The sequence below is a fragment of the Cricetulus griseus genome, assembly GCF_003668045.3.
Source record: "Cricetulus griseus strain 17A/GY chromosome 1 unlocalized genomic scaffold, alternate assembly CriGri-PICRH-1.0 chr1_1, whole genome shotgun sequence".
Classification (NCBI taxonomy): domain Eukaryota; kingdom Metazoa; phylum Chordata; class Mammalia; order Rodentia; family Cricetidae; genus Cricetulus; species Cricetulus griseus.
In genome coordinates, this window is record NW_023276807.1 from 135,072,604 (window position 1) to 135,086,099 (window position 13,496).

General features: G+C 37.8%; 1 protein-coding gene across 2 annotated transcripts in view; it reads left to right on the forward strand.

The window, feature by feature from the left end:
- The first annotated feature begins 1,418 nt into the window (after window positions 1-1,418).
- The window catches only part of LOC100764131 (glutaredoxin domain-containing cysteine-rich protein 1), a 125,268-nt gene continuing 113,190 nt past the window's right edge, over window positions 1,419-13,496 (forward strand). The window contains exons 1-2 of one of the 2 annotated variants that reach the window (XM_035453296.1): window positions 1,419-2,815; window positions 12,650-13,327. In XM_035453296.1, the coding sequence (XP_035309187.1) occupies window positions 2,414-2,815; window positions 12,650-13,138 (891 nt within the window). In that variant the 5' untranslated portion in view covers window positions 1,419-2,413 and the 3' untranslated portion in view covers window positions 13,139-13,327. Of the gene's footprint in view, window positions 2,816-12,649; window positions 13,328-13,496 lie in introns of those variants that run through there. The other variant, XM_035453297.1, reaches the window with a different exon arrangement.

Consider the following 13,496-nt stretch of genomic DNA (forward strand, 5'->3'; position numbering starts at 1 on the left):
TATGGGCAAGAGCAGCCAGCGTTCTTAGCTGCTGAGCCATCTTTCTAGCCCCACTTCATAGAATATTTTAAGCGCATCATCTCTCTCTCAAGGATGAACTGACAGGCCAGTAGCCTCAGAGCTAGACACCCATAGCAGGTAATTTATTGAGGCAATTCTTTTTTTTCTAGAGTATACAGTAACAAATGGAGAAGGTGTGGATATTAGGACAATTAAATCAAATTCATGTTTCTCAGCAATAATAGCAGAGAAAGATACTGTATGTTGTTTAATAAAAGGGTAAGAGAGTTAATAAATGTAACATGCATTTGTACTTAGTCTGTGGCCCAGTATATATACAAATTATATATAGATGTACACACACAAACACTCACACTTATATAATATATGCATGATATAATTTCTCAATACATAATCATATACAGAATAGTGATGATGATTGTAAATTTCTCTTTGATTCTGACAAGTTCACTGTATTAATTTTAGTCTCTTAATAAGTGATTTGTTAATTCTTTGACCCTTCCAAACAATGCATTTTGATCGTATCTACCAACTCTTCCCCTTAATTCCTCCCCAATCCAACCTCACCTCAATACCCCTCTAACTTCATGCCCACTTTTTTGTGTGTTTTTAATCTCATAGCTCACTGACTTCAATTTGTGCTGTCCATGTACTTCTGAGTGTGGGGACATCCAACTGCAGCACCTACCTGGAGTCACACCTTTAAAGGAAACTGCATCTCCCTTCCTGCATCAACTGCCCACAGCACCTCAGCAAGTGGTGCTGCAAATCTGGTCATGAACGCAAGAATAAACCCACCAACTGTACAGCTCTCACATCTCATCAGAGAAGTTTCTTTGTGTAGTGCGTAGTGGTTAATGTAGAAGCTCACAGCTGGTCGAAATGTAGAGAATAAGTGACTGTGGAGTGCTTAGCCACAAAGGGTACATTTATATCACATGTCCTCTGCAAGACTTAGGGACCTTTGCAGAAACTGGGAGAAGGTAGATTACAGGAACTAGAGGCTGGGGAGGACAGAGGTAGTTTTTGGACATGGCAAGACTTCTAGACTCATGAACTTACAGTAGCTATTGTTGCCTGTGCACAACCTGTACATGACCAAGCCAATATGGGAAGCGGGTACATGTCCTAAGATTTCTCAGAGACTACAGACAGAGGACTCTCTGCCTTAACTGCATTGGTCCATAAGAGGCTAATCAGTTTTGCTCATTTCTTATTGGCCAAAGCTGGCACTTTGTTACTTTTGTCCTTAAAAGCAAAAAGCCAGAGTCCTCCAGTTTTGTAAGCATTGGACCACCTCCACTCTACACACTGGGGAAGGGAAAAAATTTTTAATGTGTCTAGTGAGACTTTTGTCTTCAACTTTTTCTTTTGAGTGTTTTCTGTATTTTGAAAACAAGTATCAACAAAGATCTTAGATTATAACATAAACATTGATTCTCCTCTCTTCTAGGTATTCAGCTAGCATACTCACTAGCAACATTTCAACACAATTTTACAAAGGAAAAGGCTTCTTGGGTGCTTGCCAGAGTGATGGAAAACACACCAAGCAGGTGCAGGGGACCTTCTCTATACAGGAGTGACTGGGTGCAACATCTATCAGTGTCCATCACTTGGATTGCTGTTGCTGATCTGGCTGGCTTGAAGGATTTTCCATTCTTCCTTCATCATTCCACATCTCCTTTCCAAACCCCTCCCTGTATCAAAGAGAACACTCCCTACTGGCAGAAGTAGGAACACAACCAACTAGAAGTTCTTTCTTTCACAGTGTGAAAGTTTGTCTTCAGCAAAGTGCCAAGAGCATGGAGATGTCTGTTGAAACTTTGTCTTATGCAATGGTGTTGCAGGCTAACCACCTACTTCATTTGAATCAACATTGCAGGTTGTATGCAGGCATGTAGCACACTCACTGTCCCTTTGAAAGATTGCTTGGGGAGAGTGGGAGAAGACACTAGCTCTTGGAGTTGACTGGGGCCCCTATGTCTTACACGTTTATTTTGGACCTCTATTCTAGACAGTAAACTGCAGAGTTGTTTCTGCTGAGATCATTTCAACACCCATCATCTGCTTAGACATTCAAGCCTCTTATGTCCTTGCCACATACTTACTGTCTGTCTCATCCCAGGCAATTTCTTGCACTTGTTCTGTTGGAGTCCACCATGGATGTTTAATATTTAAAGGCTGGGATCATTTTGCAGGTTTTAGTTTAATGGTAACCATAGCACACATGCACATCAATTATTGATAGCCACGGCACACTGTATGTCCTTGGGCATCCTCTTTTCTTTCGTTCTTAGTGTCACAGGAGGGCTACTGTCTCTGGAATCCAGCTCTGTTGTTGCTGCAGCAAAGGGATGAACTGACAGCAGATCCATAATGGTGTAAACTGTTCATGTGGGTGGAGGTGACCATGCTAAAAAGAGAGACAAAGGCAGACAGTGACAGGCCACGGAAAGTCCGATTTCGGATTGCCTCATCTCACAGTGGGAGAGTTCTGAAAGAAGTCTATGAAGATGGACAGCCACCAGCCTCTCTGGATTCTGAATGTGCCAGTGTCTGTGGAATAGGTGGACTCAGAGACTCTGAGGGACAGCAAAATGGCCACATTGGATCAGAAGATAACGAACATGAGAAAGATCAGGATAACTTGCTGGTATTAGCCAGGACAGCCAGTGAGAAGGCTTTTGGTACAAGAAGAGTCAACATTTTAAGCAAAAATGGTACAGTCAGAGGCGTCAAATACAAAGTGAGTGCTGGCCAAGCTCTGTTTAACAATTTGACCAAAGTGTTACAGGTAAGTCATTACGCTTTCCTGCTCTGAGCTTTGTTCCTCATTCACAATCTCAAGCCCTCTCAGTTCTCCAGGGTAGATTCAGCATCTTATTCCTGAAACTTCATGGGACACTCTCCATCTAAGACACTGTGTACATAGCCACCATTACAAAGAAGCTCAATGTTCTTGGCAAACTAGATTGTCTTCTCATAACCAAATTTCTGACATGTATGTGATCTCCTCAGACGTGTGATGGCTGGTACAGGACCTCTGTTTCTTAACAAAGAAAGATGATAGCAGACTAGAGTGTTTAAGACATTTCTTCAATACCTAGAAGTTAATTTCTCTCTGGTCTATCATCCTATATCAGTATCCTTTGGCTCTTATATTGATAGCTGCACCAGAAAACCTTAGTGCTCGAATTTGGTATAAATGTACAGTGGTACAGTTATAAAGACCAGTGGGACTTCTTCCCACTTTTAAGGATGGCATACCTTTTCTGAAGTTCATTTTTCCATTAACTTGTTCATAGTAGCTTTAGAGCAGTAGTTGGAACAGCTATAAAAATACAGAGATTCAGATTTCATAGTAAACATACTTAATATGTGCCAGGCTCTGCTCACAAACATAGATGTGTGTTATTTATATCCGATTCCTTTAACAGTGGTCCAATGTTCAGGAAAAATGTTTCAAATCCTGGAAGTATTAGTAGAATTATTTTTTTTGTTTTTGTTAAAAAATATCAGCCCTGAATAGTATTTACAATTACTACGATTAAAGTAGCAACTTACTGTTTTCACTGTAATTATATTTTCTACTATTTTTAATATATAAGTAAAATGGCCTCTCATAATAAACTATTCAATACTTCTACATTCTAAAATGAAGCAGGGATGATAGAGAGAAAGTGTTTCAACCCAAATGTCACTCCAATATATTTTACTTCAATGGAAGTTTATGAAAAGATCAAATTATTAGAACTTAAAGAAACAAATTGAGATCTTACCCAATGAAAAATGGCAGCGAAGAGTGGTGGTTATTTACATATGTAGAACTTATTTATGAATGATTTAATAGGCTAAGGATGGGAGTCAAAATCAGAGACTGATAATCATGCTTTGCTAGATAGGGAATGTTCTTACATAAATTGGGAGAGATTTGTTGCTGGGTTAAAGAAAACCTTACAGGAATGAGTTTTACTCATTTTAAACATTCTTACTGTCAAGCTGGAGATGGAGCTTCTGTATGGCAATAGGTTCTACAGTGTGTGCATTTTCTGTGGTCAACTCAGCTTCCTATTATTTGAATTGCTTTATGGTTTGAAGGTTTGTCCATAAAACTGCCATTTTAGTTTTACTACTTTGATTTGCATTTGTTTATCAACCTCTCAAGAAAATTGTCACTTGTGAATAAATACCATAAACTCTAAAACTTACAAGAGAAACCCTAGTTTCTTCCTTCCCTTTTTACCTCAATAGTGCTACAAATGCACAATTGAGAGATAAAGGAAACTTCAAAGTCAAAACTTGGCCATTACATTCCCTTAATAAATATTTACTTGCATAGTTTTCTATGCATAACTTGGTGAACAATTTTATGAGAACAAATCCAGTAAAACTTTTTGATCATCTCGTCTACCTCATGCTTAAAACAATCAGCATTTGTAATCACAAAGTTTTGGCATTATCTTTAGTTTCATCATACTCATCATTACCATAAGATGAATGTTATTTGATGTCTTCAGGGAGAAACAGGGTAAAGGATCCATGGCTTTGGACCAAGGCTGCCAGTTGCAATACTCAGAGGGCTTCATTCACTTCACTGTAAGAACAGTAGCTCTGTACATTATAAGCAAAAAGACTTTTGGGGCATTGTGTGGAGAACAGATTTGATTCCTTGCTACTTCATAAAGAAAATGCTCATCATAAATAGTACCCTGTGTCTTGTCCTGTGATGACTGAGATGAACAGGCTTCCATAGACCTCTCACAGTAGTAGAGAAAGCAGCAGAGAAACATAGTAGAAGCTAATCATTCCATCACAGCCATTCCTACTCCCAGGTGTGATTTCTCGGTTCTGCATTTTCCATAACTTCTGCAAACCATGCAGCAAACTGGCCTGAATGTCACAATAACTTAGTGATGTGTTTTAGGAAGGAAAAAGTGAGCAAGCAGTTTATCTAACATCTGGTAAAGGTTTTGATATAAGGCCCATCTCAGTGAACAAGGAACCCTGATTGAAGAAACAGACCTTTCTTCCTGCTTTTGGTTATAAAATCTTAAAGTACTCAATTTGAAACTTGAGGGGAAGTGCTAAATAGAGATAAAACCATCAGGGTCCATGTGAGATTCTTGGCTCCCTCTCTGTTGTTTCCTTCTGTGGTTACTCCGTTGTCATAAACCATTGACTCCACTTTCCAAAAATTTCAGCTGTACAGAGACGAATTGATTAAATGATCCTTTAAAACATTTTTACTTCTTGGTGGTACTTATTTAGAAACTTGACTCTCAAGTGGATAGCTGAAATAGTTTCTATTCTGTTAGTTTATTTACACCATAGAATGCTAGACAATGGAGGATGCCCAATATTTATCAAGGTGATGGGTGGTGGCCACAAAAAATGAAGAGACCATGGTCAGTTACCTGGTGGCCACGTGGGACTGACAGAGGAGTGGGGGCTCAGATGAATCATTCAAAGATCTCTGGTTCGTCTGGATTATAGGTCTTCAAATGGTAGATGCTGCATCTTGTTTTACTGCTGCCACAGTTATAAAAAAGGCAATGCTAAAGAGAGGCTAACTTAAAAATCTGAAAGCCTAAAATCTACTTTTAGCCTGAAAATGGGGGTGGACTAGAAACTCTCAAACTAAAGCTTGGAATTTGCTTCTGTTCAAGGCTTTTCAGTTTATCCTTACACATGTCAACATTAGAAAATAACTCAGTAGCTGTGCAAGCAGTAAATTTACCTGGATCCCCAGGATAAAATAAGAGTCCTTTCCATTGCCTATGCTGTCAATATTTAATGGAAAAAAAAAAATGAAGGAGACCTGTATGAGATTCTGATCAGGTTAGGTTACTGAGAAGATCTCCTGGAGCTGAAGACAAGGCATGTTTCCTAGTCAAGGCTAAGCTTGTCAGTTAGTTGAGTTGAAACAGACAGGCTCACAGGTGTTACCGATGCAGTCTAAGGTGGGTGACCTCTGTAGCACTGACATTTCTGCTCTAAGGACTTTTTATTTATTTTTTAAAATCTAGTAATTAGCTTTTACTCCTCATTATTGGGACTATAGTGATAGTCAGCTATCACTCGAAAAACAAATTTTAAGGGTGCTGAGAGGCACACAGCTCTCACGGCTGTTGCAGAATGAAGTTGAGGTATTCTTTGTTCTTAGTACAACATTCAAGTGTATTCACATGTCTTAGTGTGGATCCAGGATGCAGATAATCAAGGTCGTATAGGCTTGTCAATATATTGCTATGGATCTATATTTTAGATGGTTATCATTCCTTGTCTTTATCTTCAAACTATGCTAGGATATTCTTGTAGAATATACCATTTTAGTTTCCATAATTTTAATTTCCTCTTCTCCAAATTTAAGATTATCAAATTAGAATGAGTCTAAAGAAGGACCTTGAATACATAAATTATGTCTGTATACATCCATATCTCTTTTTAAAATATTTTGTTTTTGTTTTTCCGAGACAAGATTTCTCTCTGTAGCTTTGGAGCCTATCCTGGCACTCGCTGAGGACCAGCCTGGCCTCAAACTCACAGAGATCCACCTGCCTCTGCCTCCGGAGTGCTGGGATTAAAGGCGTGTGACACCAACCCCCGGCTAAAGTATTTTTTTTTTTAATTTTAGAAGCACTCTTATTTACATATCAACCCCCCCATTCCCTAGACCTCCCATCCTCCTGTGCTCCCCACCGATCCTCCCAACCCACCCCCTCCCACTCCCCAGGGATGGTGAGGCCTTCCATGGGGAAGCGTCAAAGTCCATCATATTATTTGGGGGAGGGCCCAGGCCCTCCTTCCCATATCTAGACTGCAATAGTATTCCTCCATAGGGAATGGGCTCTCAAAGTCCATTTGTGCTCTAGGGATAAACACTGGCTTCATTGTTAGAGGTCCCATAGACTTCCCTGGCCTCCTAGCTGGCACCCACATTCAGAGGGCTTGGTTGGGTCCAATGCTGGTTCCCAGCTTTACACTAGGGTCTCCATGCTCTCAGTAGGTCAGGTCAACTGTTTCTGCAGGTTTCTGCAGCAGCTTCTTGGCTCCTTTGCCCATCCCTCCTCCCTCTTTACAACTGGATTCCAGGAGTATGGCTTGGTGTTTAGTTGTGGGTACCTGTTTCTGCTTTGATCAGCTACTGGATGAAGGCTCTAGGAATGGCAACCAAGGTAGTTATCAATCTCATTATAGGGGAAGGACATCAAAGGCATCCTCTCCACCACTGCCTAGATTCTTAGTTGGGGTCATCCCTGTGGATTCCCTAACATTTCCCCTGTGCCAGACCTCTCTCCAAACCCATACTGGCTCCCTCCATCAAGGCATCTCCTTTCTTGCCCTCCTCTATTCCTCCTCTGTCTCAGTCTTCCTGTTCTCCTCCCCCTCCCAATCTCTCCCTTTCCCCTTCACACCTCCCGCCTCCCCCCCCCTCCCAAATTGCTCAGGGGTTCTTGTCCCCCTCCCCTTCTTTGGGGGACCATGTGTTCTTCTCTTGGGGTCCTCCTTGTTTCCTAGTTTCTATGGTGGTATGGATTGTAGGCTGGTAGTCTTTGCCCTATGTCTAATATCCATATATGAGTGAGTACGTACCTTACTTGTCTTTCTGTGATTTGGTTACCTCACTCACCATGTTTTCTTCTAGTTCCATCCATTTGGCTGCAAATTTCAAGATTTCATTGTTTTTGCATATCTTTTGTTATTGAGCTACACCTAGAAGCGTTTTAATGTTTTAAGATGAAAAAGTGATATGCTGGCATCGTAATTTGCATCATGCAAAGAGCTTTATTGTATATTGTTTTTACTAAAAATCTTATGGAAGAAACAAGGAAATTATTGTTATGTCCATGGTGATAATTAGAAAAAGAATTCTTGCTTTTTCATAACTTTTGAAAATTATTATTACAATATATGCAATCTATATTTTTGATAATGCTTTTATCAAAACCAAATGGTTTTATCAAACCAAATATCTAGTTCAAAGCAAATAACACATGAATTATTATATTTCATCTTTTTAAAAAATATAGTATGAAATATGAAAATGTATAAATTTACCTTAAAAATTTTTATAATGATGAATAAAAATATATATCATATATGATTTATAAGACTAAATATGTCATGTTATCTAACTTCTAAAATTTTATCATTTGTGAGGTTTTAAATTTTACCATTTGTTTAATGTTTCATCTAAGGAAGTTGTGAATAAATAGACATTATTCAGCTTTAAGAGAATGTTAATAACTATCAAAAGCCATCATCTCTAATTGATTAAATAGTCATGAGATTGTAAGGGTTTGCCTTAAGAAAACCTGATCCTCAGACTTGTCCACTGAGTCAGGATGCATGATAGTCTCAGAAGTTTCTGGAAGTACATCTATCCATCTCTGGCTCTTGGAATATAGATTTGGTAATATCCTGTTATTTCTGCAAGACTCTTGATGACTCTGTGGTCTTGATGGCTTATTTGAAGCATTCTGTAAAAGCAGCAGCAATCATACTTAATGCTAACTAAGTCACTCCTCAATACCAGGCAGTAATCATATTACATATGTGTACATATTAATTCCTCACAGGAATCTTACAAAATAGTATTAGTATTAACAAATTAGTTAGTGTGGAACTCTTTTTTCTATATGAGAAAAAATTAATTTGTAGAATCTAAAATGCCATTTTTCAGAAAAAATGTTACAAACAACTTTCCTGGACATACTGCCTAATTAGTTATCAGGAATTAGGCATGAACCTTAGGGTATCTGGTATGGTCTCAAATATTGTAGGTGATGGCAGTAAGAACACTCTTGACTTATCATCCAGGAAAAACAGGGATTCCAAAATGAGCTGGCACTGCTGATATATTAATTAAAGAATTATAGACTGACAGACCTTAGAGTCCCATGATCAACTTTTCTTTACTCTTGACAACATTATAGACACTGTGCAGAACCTCAGTAAGCATCTTAATTATTCTTACTTATAATCAAAATTTTGTGAAAGAAAGAAGAGAATAGTCATTATTACATCTCTCTTGAGAATGATTTTTAGGAATTATTACCACACACTTACCTTTTGAAAAAGTAGTGAATTAAGTTAAATCCACTTGATAGTTGTTTCCCTCAGTTCTATCTCACTTGGAGATTTCCTATGTAGGGTGGGGCTGGAGTCTTCAGGTAGGGGTGTTGCTAGCTTGCTCCATCCCTTCTCTCTATTGCACGTTGTTTTTCACTGATGTAAGGCCACCCACTGCATACTTACCATGAGGCAGAGGGCCTGCTCTGAATACTCAGTGTGTATTGTAGATGATAGCAGGTTCTGAAACAGGTTCTGAAAGAATTTATCTATGAATTTGGTGTTACTTCCTATCTCTGTTTTTGTTGTTGACATAATATTTTCTGCTACTCATTCTTATTTTCTTGAATATGTTTTCCCCTTTTGATTTTCTGTTAGTACATCATCATTTCATTTGGTCCTTTTCTTCCTTTCTCTTGTGTTTTTTTTTTTCTTTCTAGTTTAACTCTGCCTTGTAGACTAGACTGTAGTTTAATCTGTGTAACCTAAGACTCTTAATTCTGATCCTACAAGTCTTCAGATAATTAGCACTTTCCCAACTTCTGTTAATTTTGTGGAAACCTTTATCTCCATCAATATCACTCATTCTCCTCACTTTGTGAGACTCTTCTATTGTCACCACATTTTAATTTGTGTAACATTGGTTTTGGTTACATGACCTCAACTTTGGAAAACTGCCTAAAGTCAGGCTCCAGATGACATGTAATCATCAATAAGCTCTTACAAATGGCACACAATTAAGAGAACTAGCTCATGACTTCTCAAACAATAGTTTTATAATAATTTTTATTGAGACATAAACATCATATGTAATTTTATTCAGCCATTTAAAGTGTACCATCAGATGCTTTTAGTGAGTTAACTATATAAACTGTGCATTCGTTATTTATCAACTATTTAAGAATGTTTTCGTCATCCAAACAGAAAATCTATAAGCATTGGTCTTTATTTCTCTCTCCTCCCTCATTTCCTTTCTTCATAATTTTCTCCTGCTATAGGAAATTACTTATCTACTTTCTAGTTATCTGCTCAATGTTTCCATTTAAACATATTCTTCTTATGTAACTGTAGTTATGCATGCATTGGCCATTTCTCAATTCTTGCTAGTCACTCAAGTGTCGGATAACCACTATTCTACTCTCTGGAAGGTCAACATTTTATGTCTCATATATGAGATCATGTGGTATTTATAGAGTGTTTAGCTTAATTTCAGCTAAATTGAAAGGCTATTAACATTGTGAAAGTTTCCACCTTTTATGGTGGTATAGTATTCTATTATGAATATGCACATTTTCATATTCACTTATTCATTAATGGTGACTTACATTGATTACGTATTTTAGCTGCTGTGACTAGTGCTGTAATAAACACAGGTGTGCCGATAACGCTTTGCCTGCAGTATTTTTTACGTGCATGTAGTGGAATGTAAAAATCTATAAAGCCTGTTTTGTCTAGAATGTAGTTTAAGTATGTTTTCCTGATAATTTTTCATCTGGACAATCTGTAAATCTGTCCACCACAGAAGATGAAATGCTGAAGTCTCCTATCGTTATTTAATATGACCTAACTCTTCCTTCATATCCATTAGCATTTGCTTTTTGCTTCCAGGTCTCAGGTTTGGGAGAATATATATATATATCTTTGTGGTATCTTTTTTACAGTTTTTGGTGCTAAGATCTACTTTATCTGATGAAAAAACAGCCCCTCTTCCTGTTTATTGGTGTCCATTTGCATGGTATATTTTTCTCTTTCCTTTTGCTTTCAGATGACATATTTCTTTACAGGAAAAGTATGTTTCTTTACATTCCAAATGGTTGAGTCTTGGTTTGTTTTTAAATCTAGGCACCTACTGTAATGATAACTTTCCACCAACCTGCTCAAGCCCCGCCGCCACATGGGGGCCCCAAATAACACACAGAGTCTTATATTAATTGCAACACTGCTGGCCAATGACTAGGATTTCTTATCTGCTATCTCTGTCTTAAGTATCAACCATAATTATTAATCTATATATTTTATAAAGACTTATCAAGGACGCCAGAGGAGTGTGTCCTGTCTTCCTGGCAATCACATGGTGACTCTGTCCCTTTCCTACATTTCCCAGAATCCTCCTTCTCTCCTAGTCCCGCCTAACTTGCTCCCCTATTGGCCAACAGTGCTTTATTTATCAACCAATAAGACAAACATATATGCAGAAGGATCTCCTCCATCAACCTACTGTGTGTCTTTTAATTGCAGAATTTAACCCATTTATATCCAAAGCAATTGGATTGACAAAGAAATACCACTGTCATTTTGTCCATTATTCTGAATTGGTTTATGCTTGCTTATGACATTTTTTTGTAGTTTCATGATTTTTCCTTGAGTATTATGTTTTTACTCATTGCTTTTCTGTTTTTAGTATATCATCATTATAGGCTTTTGTCCTGTGGTTACTATGGTACTTACAAAAACATGTAGTTACAACAGACATTTTAACCTGAGAGCAATTTAACTGTGGTCATAAAAATATTCCACACTTTCATTCTACTGCTTTTCCCACATTAAATTTTTGAAGTTGTGTATAATATATAACTCTTTATATTGTATATTCCTTAATGAATTGTTGTAGTTATGATTACTTTTTTTTTTCTTTTTGGGATACGAGTGTGCATATGCCCACACATACACATACATGTGTTTGCAGGTGCTCTTGTATGCCATATGGAGGCCATGGTATGCTCTCAGGTGCTGTCCATTTTCTTCTTTTCTGAGACAGAATCTCTCACTGGGACCAGTGCCTCACTCATGCTGGCTGGCCAATAAGGTCCAGAGATTCCCCTGCCTTTGCTCTCCAGGTGAAGGATTAAAAGTGGAAGCCACCATGATTGATTCATTGTATGTGTGCTGGGGTTGGACATCATGCACACTCATGCTTGTGTGACCATCCTTTTTTTAAAAAATAATTTTGTTTTTAAATTTCATAGTATCATACAATATTAGGATTCTAAGTTGTATTCAGTGCTTATATTTACCACTCTCCCTAGCATTCTTTACAAGTTCGCTCAGTTGTGTGTCTGAGAAGGCCTGAAAACTAATGGCATCTTTTCCGACTTCAGTGTTCTTGGTTGGCAGGGTTCCATTCGGTACTCTGAGGGTGTAATCCCACCTCTCATGCCCTGAAATGTTTCTGCTGAAATGTTTGATATCCAGGCAGTTCCTCAAATGCCATTTTCTTCTTTAGGTTGCAGCTTTCAGAATCCGCTCTTGGAGGCTGAACATTTATAGTTTGATTAGAATATGCTTTTGGTGATTTTATTTTGATTTTACGTGACTGGTGTCCTTTGACTTTTTGAACCCTGATATTTATATCTTTCTGCAGGTTTGGAAAGTGTCATGCTGTTACTTCTATAAGTAAGCTTTCTATTCCTGTCTCTCATCCCTTTTGAATGCTAACAACTTGTACTTTTGCTCTTTAGATGCTGTACTATAAATCATTTAAGCTTTCATTTCTTTTCATTCTTTTTTTTCTTTTTCTCTTCTGAATGGAAAATTTCAATGTCTGGGTTGCCAACAGCCGGCTCATCCAGAATCCCAGGCTAGAATTAGTAAAGATCTAGTGCCACCAAAGAACGCCAGCCAAAGTTCAAAGAGGCCACCGTCTCATCAAATGCGCAGGCATCAGCATAAGGACACCTGGGTGATGAAAAACCAGAGAAACACAGCACCATCGAAAGACACCAAGAATGCTCTAGAAATGGATGAAGATGAAAAGGAAATCTATGAAATGACGGACAAAGAATTCAGAATTATCCTTTTAAAGAAGTTCAGGGAACTACAAGACAATACAGACAGAAAACTAAGCGAAATTCAGGAAATAATCAACAAACAACATGAGATGTTTGATAGAGAAATAAAAGTTAACCATTTCAAAATAAAAATTCTAGAGATAAAGAATACAATAAGTGAATTGGCAAATTCAACAACAGGTTTCAACAGAAGACTGGATAGGGCTGAAGGAAGAATCAATGAGCTCGAAGATTGGACATACGATTCTAGACTTTAAGAGTTGTAAGAGCAGAGCCAGAAAGCCTCTGGTGCCTTGCTCATGCTGGAAGAGTTTCTGATATATTTCAAAATGTGTACAACAGTACTATAAGCATTTAGTCTATAAAATTGCATACTTATATAAATATGCCAGTGCCTGAGTTATTATTGCCTAGAGGACATTTACAAAGTTATGGACTAAATAAAATATCACACAGAAAATTTTAATTAAGAGAAGTTTATTTATATGCACAAACACACTAATGATTTGAGGTCTCTTTTCTCGTTTATTTTCCCAATAACGATTATTTCAGCTAACTCCTGATACATTACGCCTTATAACATTCCCTTGGGAGAGAAATATATTATAATTTTTC